We start from the raw sequence: 25,537 nt of genomic DNA, 5'->3' as shown, positions 1-25,537 counted from the left end.
TAAATATGCACTAATTACTGTATAAATGTGACTGGCAGGGAAAGGGTTAACACTAGGGGGCGAGGAAGGGGTTAAATGTGTACCCTGCATAGTGTTTCTAACTGTGGGGTCTGACTGGGGGAGGTGACCGATCTGTGTCCCTATGTACAAGGGACACAGCATCGGTCTCCTCTCTCCCTGACAGGACGTGGATCTGTGTGTTTACACACACAGATCCACGTCTTTGTCTGTGTAACCGCCGATCGCGGGTGCCTGGCAGACATCGCGGGTGCCTGGCAGACATCGCGGCTGCCAGGCACGCGCATCGGCATCTTAGTGATGAGGCAGGCACACGCGCAGCGGCGGTCGCACGCCCCCCCCCAGTGGCTGGAGGCCGGAGGCCGTATATAGACGGCCTCCCGGCAATTGGGATCCACACTGCGGCCGTACAAAGTCGTACGGCCGGCAGCAAGTGGTTAAAAATCATCACAAAAATGTAATGCTTTACAAGATTTAGATTCTATTCTCACTTGCTGAAATATTTGACTGTGGATATTGATGGAAGTAGATTATGCATTGCATTACATCTAATTGTTTATAAGCTTTCTATGTTATAAGCAATTAGGCCATCTATTGAGAATCCAAGGTAAAAGGACACCCGCTCAATGCTTTTCCCGCTTCTCAGCTGTCCGAGATAAACTGGTCTCACTGGAATCTTTATCTCACCTCTACAGTCCACATAGATCATGTTATTTTCAGCCCTTCCATTTACAAGAAGTAACAATTCTTTTGTTGCTTTTTCCTTCCAGATGTCTCCACTCTGCCACAGAGAATTTAGATCAGGTGTTGAAACAGGAAAATGCTGATCAATTTTGCCTTTGTGAACTAGTCTTTCTAAGCCAGTGCGTTTTCCAAGATAGAAATGAGCTATGGGCTGTTTGGAGTGGCACATGTGCCGATACTGACCTCTGAAAGTTTTTCTCATAGAGATGATGTATTCCTCTATGTGTTTAGAGTCAGAATCCAACTGGTGAATGTTGTGGGGCCAGAACAACAGTGAGGCCAAGAAGTAAGGTTCTGGAAATTTGTAATCCAGGCCAGAAAGCTGCAGAACCTCTCTGAGATACATTTTCAGTGTTTCAAAGGGTGCAACCAGTCTTGATTTTGGAGAGATACAATGAAGCACTATATTTGCCAAAATAAAATTTTGCTTGTCTCTCATAATGAATTTGTCTGTGCGGTTCTGGAGTAAATATTTGTAGGCTTTGACGATGGCTTCCATGTTTTTATCTTCCTTTACAGGACCTGTGAGATATTCCAGAATACCTGAGAACCTGTCTGCCTTTAACGACTGAAGGCCAACCCTGTAATCCTCAATACATCTTGAAGCACCTGCCCGTTGTGTGTCCTTTTCGTCTGTAATCTGCATTAGATCGGTGTTACAGAAATTCCGTCTGTATTTTGTATAGTATTCTGAAATTTTTTCTCTTGTTTTAAACTCTGTGCTTTCCTTTAGGATGTTTCGTTGTTTCAGATACACAAAATAGTCTTGAAAGAAATCAAAAGCATCTTTTAGATGAGTGTTCACCTTAATCAAAAAAGATGTAAAATCGCTAAGAACAGTATAAATTTCTTCGTAATCTTCACTGACGTTGTCGACGGAAATGTCCCATTTACCGGACAAGTATTGCATCAGGTGTTTTCTAGACAAAACGTCTTTTGATTTGAACCATGGCAACTGTAGAAGTATATCTACTGTATAAAGGCAGACTTCAATCTGGCCAAGGTAACCTGCTGTATTGTACACCCGGTAGCGTCTAGCCTTTGTTAGTTCAATTTCCTTTCTTTCTCTCTCTGTTTTTTCTGTTTGTTCCTGGCACTCTCTGAAGGCAATTGATGCATTTTCAGCTGTTTCCAGAAGGCTTTTTAGTGTTGGGCCAGATACAGATTTCTCTTTACCTAAAGTGTCGATCATTGATTTCAGTTGGGTCTTGAATATCTGACCAAGTGTATCTAAAATAAAGGAATTTGTTGGTGAAATTCGTTTTGCCTCCTTTGCCCAATAAAATGCATCTGAAAATTTTTTCTCTCGAATGTAGAAGTGTCTTGCTAATGCTTGAGAGATATAGGGGTTTAGGTTGAATTTCAATGCCCCCTCTTTCAAAACTGTTTCAACATATAAATTGCCTTCATGTTTTTGTATTTCTTCAATCAATGGCGAGAACAAAGTGTCTGTTTCATCACCATGCTCCTTTCGATGCCGTGTTACCAGCATGCTTTGCATGTTTAGACAGAGAATCTCTCTGCCAATTCCATTGCTATGGAAAACATTGGAGTCCAGCAAATTTAGCATGATACCACTTCGTTGAATTTGGTATGTGTTCATTAATTCCTCTAAACATTGCTTTGCAATCAGTGGATGACTTATCCGTAGACCTTCGTATCGTCCGTATTCTTCCACCTCTGTGCGGAGCATTATGGTAAAATAAGCTCCCATTGTGTCTTCTATGCTCTCGTAACCCCAATATGTTTTCTTTGCTGTTATGCCAAGGAATTCTTCGCACATTGATGCAGAAATTGTGGAATCCTTTACATATTTGTTTAAAAGGGCTAGAATGGAAATGAGTTGGGCTTGCTTGCTTGCATTGTTTAATCCTTTTAGTATATTTCGTACCACATTTTCAATATACCTCTTGTCAAAATTGCTTTTCATGATCATGAACGAATAAAAATCATGTGGCCTCTCATACTTCTCCTCGATCTCTGTTAACTTTTTTTCAAAGGCTCTTCGCTCCTGCTCAGAAAGCATATACCTTAGGGGAACACTGTCTGAACAATTAAATTTTGAGCTTTGCTCTGGGTTCTGGGATCTCATGCAATTCAAAATGATCACAACTGGCTTCTCAAATTTCATATAACGCTCTGCAATTACAGACCGAATACAGTTTTGTAAAATAAAAACATTTTCTTCATCTTCATAATCGTCCACAAGAAGCAACACAGGGTAAAAATCTGTGCGATTGGGTGAACCGGAGACCGCTAAATTAATAACTTCCCCTGCAATGTCTGTAAAGCTATCTGTTTTTCGCTTTAATGTTGCACATCGAAATGTGTCCCGTAGTTCCCAGAGGACATGCATTGCAGTAGTGGTACCTCCACAGCCAGGGTAGTGAAACAGTGTAATGATTTTTACACTTATTTGCTTGTCACATTTAGACCACCATTCAATCTGTTCCTTCAGCTTTTTATGGATATCTCTTTCAATGAATGGACCGGTGTATTTTTTCAGTGAAAAGTAGAAGTTCCACCATGTGGCTTTGCCTCCTTTGTAAAAATGCTCTTCTTGAGCCTTTATAAAATCTTTAAATTTGGGCTCATTACTCTCCATCTCCGTGTCATGACACTCATTGGCACAAAGAATATTTAAAGAAGCCATCACATCTTCATCTTTCCTGTGTAATATGGTTGAAGATCCATTATGTGATGGCAAGAATCTGCTTGATGATCGAGTATCAGACTTTAGTTTTAAAATGGTCCCATTTACATTTTCAATGTCCAAGCTGTAGATGCACCTTTTTTCCATTTCCTCCTCACTTACTAGTCTAGTTTGCAAACCTCTCCAGCTTTGAAAAGATTCTTCGCTTTCACAAATGCACAGGATGTCTGTCATACCATTAAGCCCCTGGTAAAAGGCACTGAAGACTTCATTCATGGGGTCAACTGGGTCTTCAACAGTTGAAAGTAAAAGAAACACAACGAGGAATTTTCCTCTTTCCAATACATCTTTCCTGATAAGAAAAGATACCAATTGTCTCACATCTGCTGCTTTTTCTTTTTGCCATAACTTGTAACTTAAGGGTTTGTAGTCTTGACTCTCCTCAAAATCCATTCTCCCATTACAGAAGATCCAAGCGGTCTTCTGATACAGTTTAAGTTCTTCCAGCTTTTCATTTGTGACATTGTCCATATTTTTGTATTGGCTTGGATCATGCAAACTAGGTTTCCTTTTTTCTTGGAAAGCTTTGCATAAACCGCTGGTAATCGACTCTGGATCAAAATCCAAAACTGCAAACCAAGGCACTTCATGCATGAAGTCTAAGTTCTTTGTTTGGCTTTCCTGAGATTTGTTCACAACCAGAATATACCATTTATAGTATGAGTTGTCCAGGGTGTCTCTGTTTCCTGTTAGTAAACTCGCAAGTGTGGAACCATGTTCTTTGCTTTTCCTTAGATTTTTTCTTTGGTTGTCTTCAGCTGTTTTTCGGGCATCATCCCTGTCTTTTGTTTGAGTGTAAAATGATTTCAGTTCAGCCACATTGTGTTGTACATTTGCCAGCATATCTTTAGAGCTCGATCCATCTCTTAGAAAACAACATTTTTCTTTACTCTTTTTCCAGTTATTGTCTTTGAAAACCTGTTCATACGTATGGAATATTTGTGAGTGACAATACGCATATGCAGGAACAACATCAACTTCTATAATAAACAAATCAGACTTTGTGTTGTCCTGACACAGTACACGGACAAAACGAGGTGGACGGATACATTGTTTTGCCAAGTCCAATTGATTTTCCTCAAAGTATTTGTTCATCATTTGATTTAAGTAATTGACATATGTTTCACCGTTCTCAATCTGAACACCAATAATTTCTCCATGGGGCTTGTCCCGCACTCCGAAATGGATAGTGCCATTGGTGCGGGCGTTCATGCATGCAGCAGAAAACCTAAAGACTTCATTGCAAAATTTCATTTTTTTATCTTCTTTCGTAGCGTTTTCTGTGTTGGTGAACTCCTTGTACTCATGTACTGGGTCGATGTAATTAGATTTCCCGGATTCAGGTGGAAGAAAATTATGCTGTGTATAACATTTATTTGCAAGAGTGCAGTCAAAAGAGCATGGTGTTGTTTTGGAGGGACTATAAGAACATTCAGCAGGGACTGTGTTTGGATTTCCTAATTCTTTGGATATATTCTCTGACTCGTCTTCTGTGCTATTTTTTCTTTCTTCTAGTGTGACATGTGTGCTCTTTTTGGATTTAGATTTTTTTGGTTTTGCCTCTGTACCTTTTTCTTTAACCCCTAGATTGCTCTGCTGGGCATCTTTGCAAGTTTCATTGAGTTTTTTTAAGTGATGAACTATAAATGTAGCCGGACCATGCTTGATACCCATCTCCACTAAGTCTTTTTTTGTTAATACTTTTAGGATCTCCCCTGTTACTTCTTGATTGTAAATAATGTCTCCAACAGATGAGTCCTGTTTAAGTTGTTCTGTGACCCAGAGTTTTACATGGTCCTTTGTCCACTCTTCCACATTTGAAGGCAGATTTATTGGTTTGTCCATTTTCAGATCTGTCATTTACCTGGAAATTAAAATATTTGTTGTCAGAAAATATTCTATAACAGAGGATATATTCTTTAAATGTATTTAAACGTTTGTGTATATTCTCTACTATGTAGCCAAGATCCACACAGGACACCCCAATTAAATGAGGTAAAACTGTGGAGGGGGAGAATTCCCTTCCCCTTTGACCTATATTTTAGGCCATATTCCAGGGATTTCCAACCCAAGTTTCTAATTCCCTCAGTTTTGTGCCTCTTTATCCTCTTCCTTGGACATTTATCACTTGTTTATATTGCTCAAATAAAAATTTAGATATTACACAATGGTTATATCCATTGGATTGATAATCTCATGTGTATTAGAGATGGTTTAAAACAACATTTTATCTGTATTATTCTCGATCTCGCTGTCAATGACACATGATAGAACAAAGAGGATTTAGGCTATGTCTATATAATACTGTAAGGCCCCGTACACACCATAGAATCCATCCGCTGAAAAATCCCAGCAAATGGGTTTCAGCGGATAGATCCTATGGTGTGTACACTCCAGCGGATCTGTTTCCGCGGATATTTCTCCCCTGGGATGGATTCCAGCAGATCGAATATTTGCTGACATGCCAAACAAATCCATCTGCTGGAATCCATCCCAACGGATGGATCCGCTGGTCTGTATAGACTCACCGGATCCATCCGTCCGAAGGGATCCCCCGCATGCGTCGTAATGATTCGACGCATGCGTGGAATTCCTTATATGACAGCGTCGCGCACGTCGCCGCGTCATAATCGCGGCGACGGCGCGACACGTCATCGCCAGAGGATTTCGGCACGGATTTCAATGCGATGGTGAGTACACTCCATCGCATTAAAATCTGCTGAAATCCTCGAGAGGATTTATCCGCGGAAACGGTCCGCTGGACCGTATCCGCGGATAAATCCTCCCGTGTGTATGGGGCCTAAGACATGGTAGAATATTCCTTCCGTGGTTAGTAATTTGTATCTGTCTCTTAATTTTGGAAATCTTGTTGAATTCTATCAATAAAAAGTAAAAAGAATTTTGTGGTGGAGATAAAAATAATTTTTTTTTGGATTGAAATCTAATCTGTTTTAGTTTTCTTTTTTGTTGTGACCCAATAAACTGTTCTATTTACATCCACTTAAATAAAATGTAAAATATCTAATTAAATTGTATCTGTGTATAACTCAAAAATAAAAAACCTGCAGCACAACCATCCCTAATAAATGAACAAATTACCATGGCCTGCTGTACATACAAAAATGTTCAAATATTTATTCATGTCAAAGTAATAACCTGCATTAAAATCGACATACAAACAAAAACGTGCATACTTTAAAACACCATGACCACCTGTTAGAAAAGTGTAGTTCAAACTCACATGACTCGTGTGGAGGGGTAAGTATGGCACTGTAGAATAAATAAATACATCAATGATCCTGTGTGTGGAATGGTTAGACAGAATACACATGCAATTTAGGCAAAACCGCGGCCCAAGTGGGTATTGTTGTGTAGCTAAGTGTGCTCAGAGTTGTAGCAGTGGTCCAGAGGAGGTACAGATGTCAGGAATAAAGGTGAATGGCAGAATTCACATAATCTCCTGCTCCTCCTCCACATAATCTCCTGTTCTATGCTAAGAAGTCTATAACCTTACACTGGAAGTCTCCATCCTTACCTACCATTGCCTTTTGGCTCACAACCTCAATCGTGCTATACCGCTGTATAAGATGACATATGAGGCCAGAGGGTGTCCAAAAAAATTCTTGAAGGTCTGGGGCTCTTGGGTTGATTCCGAGAGCACCATACCTCCTGCTCCTTGAACTTTGACTGATGACTGATACCTCTGCCCGTTGAATAGATCTAAGTGAGTAAATTAACAATTCTGTTGTTTTTCTCCCACCTTTCTCTGTGTGTTTTTAATGAAAATGCTCAATGTGTACCAGCTACCAAAGTTTTGTAAAATGATGTACCGGGCGATGTTCGCCTAGGATGTGTGTTTGTTGTACTGTCTGTTTTGTATGTACAAAAATGTCAAAATAAAAATGTAACTTAAAAAAAAAGAATTCACAAAATCAGCTGTAAAACACTCCTGAACCACCTCTCTGGCACTGTATATTTGGTTCACAGCCAATGTCACAACAAGAAGCTACCAGTTTTGATCCTGTGGGGCCCTTTTGTAATACAAGGGCCCAGTTTTTCGGAGGTAGCCTGAAATAAACAAACAGCAGAGTCTGTTTACACCTGGCTGCCCATGCCGCCTGTGTCTGCTCTAAATAAAATGAGCAGGCATGAATCTCATATCCATGCTGCTTGGCTCTGATCAGCAGGGGATCTGCTCACAGATCTCCTGCTGATCGGAGTGGGCTTCCACTCCATGTGAAAGGGGCCTCAGGCTACAAACTCATAGATGATGTGAGTACATATCAGGGTGCTGGACTACAAGGATGTTTAGACTCACAACAGATCAGACAAAATTAATCGGTTACCTGCTTCAAAAGAAACCTCCAATTAAAAATTGTGATGCCTAAGGAAATCAAATCATACCTATAAAGTACTTCAGTTTGTCATCCAGACATTGCTGTTCTGAACTGGTCCTCCTCTTGTGGGTAATGTGATGATCCTGGAACACAACTGCTTGTGATGCTGGACCTCCACTGTAGATTCTGCCATTTCCCACTTACAGAAAAGCTGATGGTGAAAAAACAAAAAAGGTAGCAGTTAAACGTTTCTCTTTTCAACATAGAGATATAGAGAAAAGAGGAAGACAGTACTTTAGGATGTAAATTCCTACTGACCTCCTACTGGCACATTGTGAATCAGTGTGTGCTTATGGATACAGTTGATTACTGAGAACCCACAAGGAGGTATGGGAGCTTATTATTGCTGAAGCATCTGGTAGAATCTTTTAGCTTACTGACTGATTTTAATTGCTGCTTAGATATTCTCAGACATGTGTAGCACCCTCCTATAGTTCTAGCTCACTGTAATCGGGGCAGCTGCATGTGATTAGTTTGGTTTGTTCAGTGTTTCAGCTGCTGCTGGTTTGATTGCTTCTTCTGCTTTCCAGAGAGCCGTACTGTAGATCTCTCTGGAAGCAATGCATGAATATTTATACAGCCCTGGCCAATCCCAGGAAGGGTGGCCCTGAAGGATGGTGGGAGACTGTATAAATACTCTGAAGCCCTGTACACACGTACGGGATTCCCGGTAAAAAGTCCACCGGGAATCCCGGAGAGAAAACCGAGAATCTGCTCGGTAGCTTTCCCCCCTGTACACACCAGAGGTTTTCCCATTGGGAAAACTGTGGTGAGAGCTTTGGCTGGGAATCCTGGCCGTGTGTATGCTCCACAGCAGTGTTTCCCATTGGAAAACTGCCGGGTTTAAAAAAAACGCCGCAAATCCCGGTGGAAAAATAGAGAACCAGCTCTCTTTTTTCCTGCCGCGATTCGCGGCAGTTTTCCTGCCGGGAAAACTGCGATGAGACATACACATGGCCGGTTTCCCGGCAAAAAGGTCTAATGGCAGTTTTCCTGGCAGGAAAACCGGTCGTGTGTACAGGGCTTGAGACAAAGAGCTTCCAGGTCCTGGAGAGGAGAAGTCCAGCATGGAGGGCTTTCTGCTCTCTGGGCAGCCCTGTCATGTGCTTGCTGTTTGTAAAAACCTCAACTGGGATAGCTGACAGGCCCGAATGCTGAAGTTACACAGAGCTGAATAAGGGGCTGTCGTCTGAGCATCTATTCTCGTATCACTGGAAAAAAAAAGTGTTGCATGGATGTTGGAATGAGGCAACCAACCTTCCAAGGACGTTTTGTGAGTACAGACAGTGAGAGAGATCTTAGAGACTTTTGGGCTGCTGCCTCCCCCCTGGTGCTAGTGCTGGAGAGTCAGCTGCATGTTTGTGTATAGACATTGACTGGTGTCCTGAGGGGCTCAATCTATCCATAGGTTCTTATTGCTCTAAAGAAGATGTTTTTGTGCTTCTACTGCAAAGTCAAGCCCATGGTTTGCTTTTGAAAGGACTATTTCTTTAGTTCTACAGAAGGAAGTTTACTGTACTCATCTTGTATTATTAATATACAGCCATCGTTACTACTTTGTATGTGTATAACACGCCACGTAGGAACTGCAGATGAACAGGGATCCCCCACTCCTTCACAGCCAGGCACACCGAGTCTTCTCAGGCACACAAAAGTCTGAAAACAGTCCCTGGCTTTGATTTTTGTTGTTTTGTTAGGGGGTTAACAACTTGCATGGGAACAGGGATGCCCACTTGACTTCAACAGGAACTTCAGGGACAACTTCCTATATACAGACTCCGCTTCAGCTTTCCTCCTGCACACACTTTTGCTGATGGAACTGACTCCTTGTCAGTTCTGTAACAGCCCTTTATAGGCAGGAACTCTCCGTCCCTTAAAAATAGCACATGTGGAGTGAAATAGTGTGTATCCTCCCCTCAACAGTCCATCTCCATCTTCCACCTGACTGCCCCTGCTGGCATGACTATTTAAAGGTTCCCTACCAAGTCCACTCCTGTGGATTGGGCAGAGACCTCCAAATATGCTGAGCAGCCCCTCCTAGTCCCCACCCACTATCTTCCAGGATGTTCCACAAAACTCTGGAAACAGGGGGAGGCACCAGAGAGCTGCTGAGATGAGTCATCCAGCACTAAACTCTAATAACCCTGACCCAATTGCAGACTCACAAATTCACAGCATGAGTCAGAGTTTGCCTGCTGTACTTCTAGCATACACTAGAGGACATTACACTCACCGCCCCCTACAAATCAGCCACGTCCCCACTGGCTCGGAAAAAAAAAAAAACAATGGCTCCTGCAATCATGACTCTAGTATAACAGATGTCCTTATAAAATTAACCTCTTATTACCATTACCATACCTTAACCCCCCAACCTCTAACCATTAAATTGAGACCACACCAGTTGTTGGGGAAATAATAGGCCGTAGCAGCCTGATTTATTAAAACATAATAAATTAACATAACATAAGCAAACATCTGCTATAACCTGAACTACCTAAAGTTGGTCCCCGCAGGCAAAGCCTCTATCCTTCCATAAACACTATATATATATAAACATATATATATGACCCTCTGTTGCACTACGGTCTTTCGTATTCCTCTGACAGGCCTCAAGCCGACGAACTGGCTCAAAGACAACTCACGACCGCAGTGCTCCATAATCTGTTCCTCCAGCTAACCTCCGTTATCTGGAATCACCATCATCAGCCCCTGTCACCGACAGGTCATTAATTCAGCTTTTAAAGTCTACTCCTTCACCCGCAGGGACCAACCAACGCTGCCACGACAATCCATTGCTGACCCTGTTAACGAAATAAAGCAGAACACACAACACAACACATACACACAACACACATACAACATTAAGGGGACGGTGGGCGGGAACTTTCCTCCGTGCTGTGCTTGCCGGGGGGGGGCGGGAACATTCCCTTAAATAAACTCTGCTCTCCTCCCCCGCCTCTGCCTGACCAATAGTTGTTACGTACCCTGTTACGTCAGTCATGCCAGCCCTCCGCACAGTGCATTGCATTCCCCTGCTCTGGGCTTTTCTGGAGCAAGGGCATTCCATAACAAAAAAAAATAGGATGGGGAGAGGTGAAACAACTTGGAGAAGAGATTATGTACAAATAAATTATGTAGCAAAAATAGAATATGTACATAATTTTTTTTTTTTACAGTGAACTTATATACATCCTGACTACAGGTCCCTGTAGCTAGCAGAAATAAGGCACACATATGTGCATGATGCATACATTTCCTTTAACCGGTGCACCTCCCCCTAAAGGGAAGCCCTCCCAGCAAGCTGTATAACTGTAGGAGAAGTCCCAAAGTCCATTATTTAAGCAGGGGGACAGCCATCCACAAGGATTCCTGCAGAAACAGAAAATAAAATACAACCCTCACAGTAATTAACTATCTACACATTCTGCTAGCAGGGAGTTATGATACCGCTGGCAGAAACAGAAAAAGTTTTTTTTTTTTTTTCAAACATCTCTGAAGGAGGAGCCCCATTAAAGCAACATTATTCTAGGTCTCACCCAGAGATCTTCTGGAACATGGCATCCCTTCTGGAGATAGATTTGGCTGTTAAGCCAGCCTAGTCTGTAATAAATGAACAGATATTTCAGTTCTCTACTTGGTGCGCATCTTCGCTGCCTTCAGGCTGAACAGTTCACATCAGCCCCTTCCTAAGTATAGATGCGGGTTCCACAATCTCTTGAGGCTCCCATCAGCTCCTCTGACAGCAGCCGAGTGACTTCTGGTTGGCTGTCCGGCCTTCGCGATCACTACCCAGTCTTTATATATGGCTCTTGCCATTATTGGGTCCCCCATAATGGTTTGGGGACATGCATAAGTCCCATACCACATCTTCTTTCCATTTGGTCCATGAATCTTCAATTATGCCCATGACATCCTGGGGGACATAGGGGTAGCCCAGACCCCACTCAAATACTGTCCTCCGCTGAATTTCCTCTGGGACCTTGAGAAACTCAGCAGATTGAAGGTCTACGCTGTAGGTGAGTGGTTCCTGCTCGCTCGGTGTCAGGCTTGTTAGCGGCTCGTCCCCACACTTGATCCAGGCACTGACCACAGCTGTGGGTCTCCTACAACCAGGACACAGCCTCTCGGTCCCCTCAATCAATCCGAGGGTGAATCCCCCTCTATACTTGAGACGCACACTGGTATCCACCAGCGTTTCCTCCTGCAGCTCAGGCAATCAAGTCGGCACAGGGTACACTCGCACACCTCCCACCATCTTGCTCCTCTCTACCTCTACAGGCAGGTTATGCTGTGTTTCCTCTGGGGCGTGCTCAGGGGCAGACTGACAACTCATGGGGCCCCCGGGCAATAGAAGATTATGGGGCCCTTGGGCTTACAGATGGCCACCACGCCAGGAGGCAGTGCAGAGGCGGGGCAGCTAAAATCTCTGGATTTTCACATCAAAAGCATGTCGGTTTCGGACATATCAGGGACAGATGTAAAAAAAACATAGATTTTTACATACTGTCCCTGGTTTTACTGAGCCTGGCAACCCTGATGGGGCCCCCTAGTGGCATGGGGCCCTCGGGCAGTGCCTGAGTGACTCAATGGTCAGTCCGCCCCTGGGCGTGCTTCCACCCCCAAGCTTCCAGACTTCCTGTCTTCAGCAGCTTCTGGACAGTCTTTAACTTCAGCAGTGGTTGGACAACTGATAGACCCCCTCCTGCAGGAACCCACCATCTCACTCCGGGTTGTCACGGGTAACAGCAGACATCTCCGCGCACATTTCACTGTTCTCAGCAGGCCATTGCAGTACACAGTCACTTTGCCCAGTTCTATGCTGACCGTAATCCATGGGCGGGATCGCTTACAGTGGTTACCACTGGTAACAGAATACAATACAGTTCTCACTGAATAAACAGGTCTTGACAATAACACAAGTAGCCATCTCAGCTGCGGTTGGAGCAACTAGGCATGCAGTATAATACTGGTTTGGCAGCAACTCCTGCTGGTTGCTATGGGCAACAGCACTTGAATCACACACCAACAGTCACACACAGCCAGTCACACTGAATCTTAACAGGCACAGAAAAGTCAGAAAACAGTCCGTGGCTTTGTTTTTTGTTTTTTTATTAGGGGTTAAAGGGGTGTTCCGAAAAAAAAAAAATTAAAAGCCAGCAGCTACACATACTGCAGCTGCTGGCTTTTAATAAATGGACACTTACCTGTCCTGGTGTCCCTCGATGTCGGCACTGCAGCTGATGTTTCCCATCAGCTATCCGGTGCTGCCATCGCCATTGCGGGTAAGGGAACCCAGCAGTGTAGCCTTTCGGCTTCACGCCGGGAACCCTGCTGTGCATGCGCGAGGCCCCGCTCCTCTCTCCTATTAGCCTGGCGGCCAGAGAAAGAGGTGGAGGGAGCCCTGCGGTGATGTCATGGCCACGTCACTTCCGCGGCTGGACTCCCAGAAGTGGGAAAGGATACCTGTCTTTGAGGGGGGGAGGAATCTGATGAGCTGAAGTTCCACTTGAGGATGGAGCTCCGCTTTAACATCTTGGATGGGTATAGGGAGTTTATAGGATGCCCACTTAATTTTAACAGGAACTTCAGGGACAACTTCCTATATACAGACTCTTCTTCAGCTTTCTACCTGAACACACTTATGCTATTTAACTGCTGATGGAACTGACAGACTCCTTGTCAGTTCAGTAACAGCCCTTTATAGGCAGGAACTCACAGTCCCTTAAAAATAGCACACATGGAGCGAAACAGTTTCTGACCTTTCCTTCTGCTTCCTCTGTGGCCACTGATCCCAGCACAATTTCTTGCTAGCCCACCTGGCTTCTGCTGCCTCTACTCCAGCCCACCCGGCTGACTCTTCCCCAGCCCACCCAGCTAAATATCTGGAGATCTCTTAGGGAAAAGAAGAAGACTTCATCCCACGGCTGTCTTCAAGGTAGTCTGGCTACATGTGCCAGTCTCCCCCCTTTGTTAGTCCCACCAGTGTTGAATTACTCATTCTGGCCTCTCTTTGCTCTCGTGCCTCCAGGAAAGCCTCCTCCCTTTGTGTTTTTGGCAGGATCCTTCCAGCACCCGAGCCCCTGCCCAAAGCAGGACACCCCCCGAGACTGGGGGCACCCCTCAGGGCCACCAACGGCCCCCTCGACACTGCATCTCCATCTTCCACCCAACTGACCTTGCTGGCATGACTCATAAATATTTAAAGGCTCCCTAATAGGCCCACACCCAGGGATTGGACAGAGACCTCCAAATATGCTAAGCAGCCCCTCCTAGTCTCCACCCACTATCTTCCAGAACATTCTCCAACACTCTGGAAACAGAGGGAGGCAACAGAGAGCTGTTGAAATGAGTCATTCAGCCCTAAACTCCAATAACCCTGACCCAATTGCAGACTCACAAATTTACAGCATGAGTCAGAGTATGGTTTGCCTGCTCTACTACAAGCACACACCAGATGGTGCTACATATGGCTTTGCAAAACCTTTTTTGTAAAGATTTTGTTGTTGGGTCCTAGTACAGTGGCAATTTCCCTATCTCAGTTCTTCGATTAAGGTCTCTCGCTCATGAGCGAATTGGCCCTTCACCATCAAATCTTGGCATTTTCAGGCTGAAATATGAAGGGGCTGGACAATGTACTGATACTCTCATTTACAGTAGTATGTTTCCAGGGACCTATGCCAGGAGTTTAGGATGGCCCAATACAGCATACTACTAATGCTTATTTTAACCTGTTTTGTCAGCCTGCTGGCAACAGGGCTGGATGCTGCACTTCTGACTCCTGAAGTCCAGTCAGGGGATATATCCTTTTTCGCACCTCTGACTCTTGGGTGCCTGAAGAGGCTAGGATTTGACACTGACGTGCCAAACCATCTGTGTGCATGTAGCCCAAAAAGTTTATTAAGCCCCAGTCTAGAGAATCTATTTAGCCACCAAATACACTTGAAATGCCTTATAATAGACTGAGTTTATTTTCTCTGCTACCTAGGTTCCCTGTCTTGTGTCCCCTGCCCGTTCTCCCACATCTACTGCTTTGTATGCAGCCAGCATAACACAAATCAACGGGTGCAGCGCATGAATACAAATAAGGATTCTTAGCTTAAAATCCTCATGTGCAGAGTGTCCAGGTTGAATGTGTGTGTGTGCAAAAATAAAGTCAGTCTGAGAAAGGAATGGCGAATTGGCCTCATGTACTGCAACGTTTTTTCGTACATAACAAACTGTCCTTACTGGTAGTTTTTGCTGGTATATATTTGCTATATACTCTATCTCCAGGTTGCTGGGTGGTGCACCTGTCTGTGCGCCCACTGTATGGACGTGTCTACCGTGGGGGAGTTGTGATGGCAGTTTGTCCATCTTCAAACACTGGTCCTTGTTGGAAAGCAATCCTGTGGCTACCCCCTTGTAATATTGTATGATTAATTATGTATTCTTTGGTTGATTTTTATTATATTTTTTGTCATAGATAGTATATCGCATTATTCCTCCTGAAGAAGCTGATCTGTCCACGAAACATGTAGAGGATTTACTATCCACTGCCGATTAATTAAGATCCTATACTCTTATGCCTCGTACACATGACCGATTTTCCCGGCAGGAAAAAAAACAACGCTTTTCCCGACGGGATTCCTCTCAAGCCTGCCTTGCAAACACACAGTCACACAAAAGACAGCTGAACTTTTGACTGCCAAGAATGCGGTGACGTCAAAGACTACGACGAGCCGACAAAATGACGTTCTATGCTCCCGCGCATGTGTCAAATTGTTTACGAGCATGCACGTTTTTTTCCCCTCAGGAAAGCATACAGACGACCGGTTTTCTCGGCAGGATTTTTTCCTGACGGGAGAAGAGAAAACAAGTTCACTTTTTTTCCCCACAGTTTTCCTGTCGGGAAAACTGAGATGGAGCATACACACGGCCGGTTTTCCCGGCCAAAAGCTGTCATGGCAGTTTTACCGACGGGAAAAACGGTTGTGTGTATGAGGCATAAGTTTCCCATCCTTCTGAGGGTATAACATCACCATCCCCTGAAGAAGTCACGTGGTGTGACGAGCACGCATCGGGAATAGGAGCACCAGAGCCGACACGTACTGACGGCGGTGAGACGAGCTCGCTGCTCGTAGGTTTTGACTGCTGTCCTTCATTTTAAATGTGAGTTTTTTACTGTTTGATACCAAGTCCACAATAAATCTTTTTACGGTACTGCACTATGGGTCTCTTTTCTTCCACCTTATACCCTATGAGCAGGGCCGCTGATAGGGGGGGGGGCACCAGCCCTCCTGTAGGGGGCCCTGGCACACAGAGGGGCCCAGACAGCAGGAGGGTTGGTGGAGAACAATGCTCTCCGTGTCTTTCACCCAGGTTTCTCCCCCTGTCACTCCCGTCGGCTTTTAGCTGCTGGGTGAGAGACATGGAGGGATAATGAACCTAGCCAGCCCCCGCTGAGCTTCTTCCCCTGCCCCGAGAGGGGGTTGTGTTAGGAGGAGGGATTTGTGGGAATGTGTCCTAGGAGAGGTATTGAAGAAAGATTATTTGTGCTGGAAGGGGAGATGCGGGTGATTGTGTACCAGGAGGCGATGAGGGAATTCGGGGCTAATAGGTGGGATTGGGGGAATTGTGCAGGCAGGGGAGATTTGTACTAGGAGGGGGAATTGACGTGGCATTTGTGTCCATTAATAATGTATTTTTTTGTGAAAATATTGTTTAGAATACCGTCAGGTGTGTGTGTGTGTGTGTGTGGGGGGCGTCAGGTAGGCTGTACGGGGCCCCATGATTCCTAACAGCGGCCCTGCCTATGAGTACCTATTGATACCACAGGTCAAGATAGGAGGTGGAAGATACAGAGGAGCGACCGTTTTCCCACTATCCAGTGACCTTTCAGCTTACAAACAAGATCAGGATACGAACTCGGTGTTCGTGGAGATAGGTCCACTATCCATGGCCTCAATGTGAGTGCGTGCATATGTGATATATCAATCTCTCTTTCAAGGTTTACCACAGGATTATGCTATTATCCCTTTATATTTCTGTTTTCATACCTTTATGAACACTTGATGAGGACCCCCTCCCTCTTCCAGCCTAAATCAGTGTAGCTGCATCTTTAAGAAGACACCTATGGTACTTTGAGCTATCCGTGCTATAGCTCTGAGGTGAGCATTTAGTACCACAAGAGGTGTCCCCACTGAAGTCTGCCCATTCTAAACACTGGATTCTGGGTTATTCCCCTGGCATCACCATCCTAATAGACTTTATGCACACACTCTCTATGTGTTTTACGTTTTTGTTTTTTTTGTGTCTGAAGTATACAGTATAGATATTTTCAGTCTTTTGAGTTATTCACTATTACCTGGTTTTCCACTAGTCTATATTACTGTTTAGTTGTTTTATATAAGTTTGTTACACCTTGTTACACATTATATATTTTGGTTTGTCACATTCACCTCTCCCCTCCCCCTTTAGTATTCACTTTATTCATTTATTCCTCCACACAAGGGTCTATTCACCCAGCTTATGGGTCCTATGCTGTTCCCTTGTTATAGTTAGTAGTCCCACGGCGCTTCACTACCACCTATATATATTTGTTTTTTTCTGTTTACGGCAGACTATCTGGTGATTGCAGCAGTGCCCCCTAGTGTTCAGCACCGATAGCGCAAGAGTCTCACCTCTTCCATTTGATCACCAGTAACCATTGGTTTTATTTGTCCATCATCATATGGGTTAAATACGAGGTTGTTGTTTTTATCTATGTATTTGGATACTTTTTTTTATAGAACATTTGTAACAATAAAATATATATTTATTAATGTTTTTTATGTAACTTTTTGGGTACCGAGATTTCTTCACTTTTTATCTGGGAACACAGTGGAGATCGCTTCCAGTTTTTTCCCAGTCATCATTGCAAGGATAATTGTACCCCTTCACATTTAATTCACCTTACCTTCTCGAGGCCCTTTCTTTAAACCTTCCTAAAAGCCAAATTGTTCATTCAGGTCTGAGCAATTCAGATGTGTGGCCAATGCCAAAAAGTGGCCAAGTCAAGCAGGCAACAAATGTACAGCACTTTGTAACCACTGCAAACAAAAGTTTACCTTACAGTTTATTTTAACAAATGAGAATGGATTGGAACCAGGGAATCTGTGTGACAATTGCTAAATCACTGAGGCCCCATACACACGAGAGGATTTATCCGCGGATACGGTCCACCGGACCGTTTCCGCGGATAAATCCTCTCGAGGATTTTAATCCGATGGAGTGTACTCACCATCGGATCGAAAACCGCGCCCGAAATCCCATCGCGATGACGTGTCGCGCCGTCGCCGCGATGATGACGCGGCGACGTGCGCGACGCTGTCAAATAAGGAATTCCACGCATGCGTCGTATCATTACGACACATGCGGGGGATTGATTCGGACGGATTGATCCGGTGAGTCTGTACAGACCAGCGGATCAATCCGTTGGGATGGATTCAAGCGGATAGATTTGAAAGCATGTCTTCAAATTTTTATCTGCTGGAAATCCATCCCAGGGGATAAAAATCCGCGGAAACAGATCCGCTGGATCGTACACACCAGGGGATCTATCCGCTGGAGCCGGTCCGCGGATCAATTCCAGCGGATGGATCCTCTCGTGTGTATGGGGCCTGACTCATGTCACAAATCATGACAGCAATAAATAAAAGCTCAACACCAGCCAAAGCATTTTTCTTTATGTGACTGAATAAAGGTTAGAACATCCTTTCTCAACCTTTTTGCCATGGTGGAATTCTTGAAATAATTTCCCGGTCTCAGGGAACCCCCGCTAATAAATACTGTAATGAAAGGGCCTGTGGGACCCAAAAGCTCTTAGAAAGTATCAGATACTCCTGTTTCAGCTTCTCAGATGCCTCTTATGTGTAGATCACCCTGTGTCTCTAATAGGGGCACAGGGTAAATGAGAACCCCACTATGATCTGTGCTAGTCAGATTTAATACGGTATACATCTATATATGTAAAACTCAACGTGTGTGTGTGTGTGTATGTATGTATGTATATATGTATGTTCCAGCATCACGTCCAAACGGCTAAAGATATTAACATGAAACTTGGCACACATGTTACTTATATGTCAGCAACAAACATAGGATAGGTGGTTTAACCCTTACCCACCCCCATTTGCCATGGTCGGGGTTTTTCTTTAAAGTCCCATTCAACTCTATGGGAAATACATGTTACTTCTTAACTTCCAAACGGCTGTACATATTTCGATAACACTTGGTCACATGTTACTTATATGTCCACTTAAACTATAGGATAGTTAATTTATCCCTTAACTACCCCCATTTGTGAGGGTCGGGGGTTTTTGTTTAAAGTCCCATGCAAATCAATGGGAAATGTATGTTCCCACATAACTTCTGTACGCCTGGAGATATTTCAATAATACCTGGTACACATATTACTTATATGCCAAATAAAAATATATGACAGTTAAATTAACCCTTACCTACACCCTTATATAAAAGATGGGTATATTTATATTACTATGATTTTCCTCCCCAAAAGGTTAAGATAGGAAGACCGGGCAACGCCGGGTATTCAGCTAGTTGTATATATATTGTGTGTTGGCTGTTGTGTACTATAAAGCTTGCTGTGATGAGGTGGGGTGTGATTGCATTCTATTGTGGTAATTAAGTCTGCTACTGTGATAATGTGTATTGTAAGTTAACAGACTGCCTAAAGGTCAGGTGTCTGAGTCATCAGCTGTAGTTAATTAGCTCATGTAAATTAGGTCAGGACCCAGAGTCAGGGTGTCTGCTAAAGAGATGTATTGAGGATGATGTGTATTGGGGGGGCTCATTAGGTAACCATTGTGTGATGTTGTGGGTGGAGTTGGGTCACTGTTCATTTGGTTACTGCAGTATCCTAAATTGTATATAAGAGCCTGTATTTCTCAATAAAGGGTCATTCCTGTTGAACCTCAAACAGAACAGCGTGTCTCGTTAATGGGGGGGAATTCTTATGGGTCGTGTTTGCCGGATTGTGGAGTGTCGGTAGCAGCCTTGTGTTCGAGAATGGATTATCCCAAACGGCCTTAACCCCTGTCCATTTGGGGTGCCGTTACAAATACTATATCTAAAGCTCATGGTATATTAGTGTGATGGTCTTAGATAGCTAAAACGATAATTGATGGGAACTTATCTGAGAGGAAGAAATTACTTATTGCTCAAGGAACCCCTAGCAAGCTCTGGAGGAACCCTATTGTTCAATACAATTTTGGTTAAAAATGGCGGTTGGCTTCTGGATCTCGATCGCCCGCCGTTATCATTGGCTATCATTTTTTTTTTTTTTTTTTTTTTTTTTTTTTTTTTTTTTTTTTTTTTTTTCTTTTTGTCTTTTCTTCTCTCTCCCTCTCTCTCTCTCTCCATATCTCCCTCCTACCCTCTCTCTCTCTCGCTCTCATATCTCCCTTTTTTATTTTTTTTTATATACGTCCTCCCCCCCTCCACTTACTGTAGGTATAGGTAGTGGGGTCCTATTCCTGGGTATCTCCCTTGAAGAGTGGAAATGGAGGGATAGGCACTGGGGCGGAAGGATGGAGAAATCCAGGAGTAGTACATAATATCGGTAGAAGAAGATAGAGCCTTTAATATATTTTCAATTTTCATTGGAAAGGGTACATTTGGAGACCATATATGTTAGTCTGTATATTGATTTTATGTAGTATTAATTGTACTGTTTTGTATAAAAAAAATGAATAAAAGATTTTGGAAAAAAAAAAATCATTGGCTGGGCAGGGATGACATCACTCCCACGTGTGCACAGGAGCTCAGTTAGATTTAGCACTGCTAAATTTCTATAGTGAGCTGTAAGTTTATATTTTCATTGTGACGTCTATATTTCCTTTTTCTAAAATGTCTTCTAACCTTCCGTACTTTTAAAGACCTGCTAGGTTATCTTCTTATAGAAAAAAAAACAAAACATGCCGCACCCTGGTGATATTTTTTCTGATATTTTCCGTGTTGCTCATCAAGTAGATTTCCACCTCCCCTTCAGATTCACCAACTCCTTTACAAATGGAATGCAGAGTGCTCGCATCTATGGGTGTGTAATAGAGGTGAAACCTGTATTATCTGCCATGATGACTGTCTGAGCCTGGACAGAGATCAGTACCTCTAGGCTCGGTTCACACTGCTGCGCTATGAATTTGTTCAGTTTTTTGTCTCGTGTGAGGTGCAAATTTTCCCGCGATTTTACAGGAGTTGGACATGCGATTGATGTTCTAGCCAATGGTATCATAATGTAAAAAAAAAGGTGTTAACTTCCTGGTTTTTGTGGAAAGTAGTGTGGTAGAATTCGCACATATGTGAACCATCAATGCGATTCCAGAACGATTTACATTGATGTCTATGGAGACTAAATTCGCAACGCAACGCTGTAAACTCGCACAAGACCCTTTTTTTTATCACACTACATTTGTAGAGAAATCGCAACGCATGTATGTGAACAACCATCATTAAAAACAATGACTTTATGGATGACATGCGAATTTAGAATGTTTTTGACGCATCACATTCGTTATGAACTCGCATCAGTGTGAACCGGGTCTTAAGGTTGAATTATTAAGGGAGTATAGGCTGTTTATCTGGCAAAGTGAACATTTACTAGCTTAGTGAAACAGTGAAGAAAGTCTCTTCACTTACTTTTAAAGTGCTTGCATGTATATAATATACAGTATATATATATATACACACCGTATCTCACAAAAGTGAGATAACACCAAATTTAACACACCTGCTCCCTATTCACACCTGAGACCTTGTAACACTAACGAGTCACATGACACCAGGGAGGGAAAATGGTTAATTGGGCCCAATTTGGGCATTTTCACTTGGGGTGTACTCACTTTTGTTGCCAGCAGTTTAGACATTAATGGCTGTGTGTTGAGTTATTTTGAGGGGGACAGCACATTTACACTGTTATACAAGCTGCACACTCACTACTTTACATTGTAGCAAAGTGTAATTTCTTCAGTGTTGTCACATGAAAAGATAATAAAATATTTACAAAAATGTGAGGGGTGTACTCACTTTTGTGAGATACTGTGTATATATTACTATTTAAAAGCCAATGGACTTTACCCATAACAACTTGGATACAGATAACAATTTTCCTGATCACTGGTAGTGGTCCACCACTTTGGTCTCACGCGTATTTCCATTGTCCTATCACTGTGATGGACTGCTGCAACAACCAATAGTGAGATTTGTGGATTATCTTGCCCAGCAACCAGGAAGCCGGTTAGCATTTGTGTTACCCTGGGGGTCCCTGGGGCCCTACAAGAGAGCAGAGGTAGTGTTAACCACTTCCGGAACACCGCATATACATATACGTCGGCAGAATGGCACGGACAGGCACATTGGCGTACCTGTACGTCCCTGCCTAGACGTGGGTCGGGGGTCCGATCGGGACACCCCCCCGGTACATGCGGCGGTTCCCGTGGCTTCAGGAGCGATCCGGGACGAGGGCGCGGCTATTCGTTTCTAGCCGCCCCCTCGCGATCGCTCCCCGGAGCTGAAGAACGGGGAGAGCCGTATGTAAACACGGCTTCCCCGTGCTTCACTGTGGCGGCTGCATCGATCGAGTGATCCCTTTTATAGGGAGACTCGATCGATGACGTCAGACCTACAGCCACACCCCCCTACGGTTGTAAACACAAACTAGGTGAACACTAACTCCTACAGCGCCCCCTGTGGTTAACTCCCAAACTGCAACTGTCATTTTCACAATAAACAATGCAATTTAAATGCATTTTTTGCTGTGAAAATGACAATGATCCCAAAAATGTGTCAAAATTGTCCGAAGTGTCCGCCATAATGTCGGAGTCACGAAAAAAATCACTGATCGCCGCCATTAGTAGTAAAAGAAATATAAATAATAAAACTATCCCCTATTTTGTAAACGCTATAAATTTTGCGCAAACCAATCGATAAACGCTTATTGCGATTTTTTTTAACAAAAATAGGTAGAAGAATACGTATCGGCCTAAACTGAGGGAAAAAAAATGTTATATATGTTTTTGGGGGATATTTATTATAGCAAAAAGTAAAAAATATTGAATTTTTTTCAAAATTGTCGCTCTATTTTTGTTTATAGCGCAAAAAATAAAAACCGCAGAGGTGATCAAATACCACCAAAAGAAAGCTCTATTTGTGGGGAAAAAAGGACGCCAATTTTGTTTGGGAGCCACGTCGCACGACCGCGCAATTGTCTGTTAAAGCGTTGCAGTGCCGAATTGTAAAAACCCCTTTGGGTCATTTAGCAGCATATTGGTCCGGTCCTTAAGTGGTTAAGAAACTAACTAGGAGCTAATTGATGTTCATCACTTTATACTTATTTCCTACCAAAATGTTCTTTAAACCATTTAACAAAATACCAACCCAACTATCTGGTCCCTGGCGGTAGCATTTTCCCTTTCATCCTCCGCTTTACTATTGGCTCATTACTCTGATGATTAAAACTAGTTGGCACAGCACAGTGACTAAGACGGTTCCCAGTCTCTAGTGATGATTAGAAAAACAGCATCGCTATGGCATAAAAAAACTAATAAAGGGACACCAGGCTTGGGAAGGAAAGAGTTAAGACAAACTAGATGTTTTCTATTTTAGGACAGGAAGTAATTTTCATTAAAAGTGCTCAAATAATCCAATCCTTCTACACTGAAATCCTGTAAATACTACACCATTAAAGAACAAGCTTTGTTTCAAATTAGACAGAAAGAGAAGGAAAATATCAGGAATAAAGGAAGTATAACTTACGTTGTGTTTCCTTGTTATCTGGAAGCTGGTTTTCCATCACATGTCTCCACAGAGCTTCGTCTCCTTGCAAGAGAATTTCTAGAACAAGCTACAAGTCTCATTCTTTAGAGAAGGAGGAAATATGGAGGGTGTGGAAATCCTCAGGGCTGTGCCTGGAGGAGTAGCCAAATGTGCCCTGTATAGATAATCCACATGAGCTGTTTTTCTTTATCTCTCGATATATAGATATATATCGTTTTTTTTTTTTTTCGGTCAACAGAAACAAGCCAAGAAGTTGAATGGTAACTGCGGGTGTTGACTTTTCATTTTACAAATGTTGCACAGTAAATGGAGAGGAGAACGTAGTTGCTTGTTTCTGGTGTGAACTTCCTGTGAGTTATACCCTCAGTTTCCTCTATTATATTGCAGCTAGTCTGAAGCCTCGTACACACGGCCGAGGAACTCGACGTGCCAAACACATCGAGTTCCTCGGCCAGTTCAGCACTGAAGCCGCCGAGGAGCTCGGCGGGACGAGAGCTCCCATAGAACAACGAGGAAATAGAGAACATGTTCTCTATTTCCTCGCCGAGCTCCTCGTCGGCTTCCTCGGCCGAAAGTGTACACACGGCCAGTTTCCTCGGCAGAATTCAGCCAGAAACTCGGTCGGAAGCTGAATTCTGCCGAGGAAACTGGTCGTGTGTACGAGGCCTTAATGAAAGCACTCTGATTTCACTCACCTCTACGGCACTGCAGAATTTATACATCATGGGCCAGATTCACAGAAGAGATACGACGGCGTATCTCCTGATACGCCGTCGTATCTCTGTGATCCGTCCGTCCTAACTATGCGGCTGATTCATAGAATCAGTTACGCATAGATAGCCCTAAGATCCGACAGGTGTAATTGACTTACACCGTCGGATCTTAGGATGCAATTCTAGGCCGGCCGCTAGGTGGCGAGGCCATTGCGGTCGGCGTAGAATATGCAAATGACTAGTTACGGCGATTCCCGAACGTCCGCGATGCCCGTCGATCTAAATTTACGTCGTTTCCATAGCGATACGCGTCGTAAAGTTAGGGCTGCCTCCTAGGTGTTCTAAGCAATGTTAAGTATGGGCGTCGTTCCCGCGTCGAAATTTAAAAAATCACGTTGTTTGCGTAAGTCGTCCGTGAATGGCGCTGGACGCCATTTACGTTAACGTCTAAACAAATGACGTCCGTGCGACGTCATTTAGCGCAATGCACGTCGGGTAATTTTCCCGACGGAGCATGCGCAGTACGTTCGGCGCGGGAACGCGCCTAATTTAAATGGTGCCCGCCCCATTTGAATTAGGCGGGCTTGCACCGAGCGGATTTACGTTACACCGCCGCAAGTTTACAGGTAAGAGCTTTGTGAATCAGGCACTTACGCTGTAAACCTGCGGCTGTGTAACGTAAATGGGATACGTTACGCCGCTGCGCAACGTAATTCTTTCTGAATCTGGCCCCATATGTGCAACTCAAAAACGAATTGCCTGTCATGCTGGCTCTCAGACTAATGATAACACTAACAATGAATGTATTATTGATTCCTTTTGGTCTTTTAAATATACCAATAAGGCTACATGCACTTGGGTGGTTTGGCCCGTGTGCATCAAATCCTGATGGTTTCAGAAGCCCAGGAGGCAAAGGTGCAGTGTCTAGTCCTGCTGCCTGTAAAAATCTATGACTGGTTGCAATACATGGTGGTTGGACATGGCTAGATGTTGTAGCAAACGGTACTCATGTTTTGGGCCGTACCTAGGTATGACTGTACGATTTTGGCATACATCCCTGAACACATATGACCCTAAATACGAGTACCGCTTGGTAAAGTGTGCAGCCGCCACCTATTTCAGCCTTTGGTATATTTTTACTT

General features: G+C 43.6%; 1 protein-coding gene across 1 annotated transcript; it reads right to left on the bottom strand.

Annotated features, from left to right (window-relative positions):
- Positions 1–245: 245 nt before the first annotated feature.
- On the bottom strand, positions 246–23,805 carry SAMD9L (sterile alpha motif domain containing 9 like). The gene is made up of 3 exons (XM_040352341.1): positions 23,662–23,805; positions 7,880–8,023; positions 246–5,339 (listed from the first exon to the last, which is right to left on the bottom strand). The coding sequence occupies exon 3, from the start codon at positions 5,333–5,335 to the stop codon at positions 575–577; it is 4,761 nt and encodes a 1,586-aa protein (XP_040208275.1). The 5' UTR covers positions 5,336–5,339; positions 7,880–8,023; positions 23,662–23,805; the 3' UTR covers positions 246–574.
- Between the last annotated feature and the right edge of the window lie 1,732 nt (positions 23,806–25,537).

The sequence above is a fragment of the Rana temporaria genome, chromosome 5 (assembly GCF_905171775.1).
Source record: "Rana temporaria chromosome 5, aRanTem1.1, whole genome shotgun sequence".
Classification (NCBI taxonomy): Eukaryota; Metazoa; Chordata; class Amphibia; order Anura; family Ranidae; genus Rana; species Rana temporaria.
The sequence above is the reverse complement of the archived record's forward strand: the minus strand, read 5'-3'. Positions and strand labels throughout refer to the sequence as shown.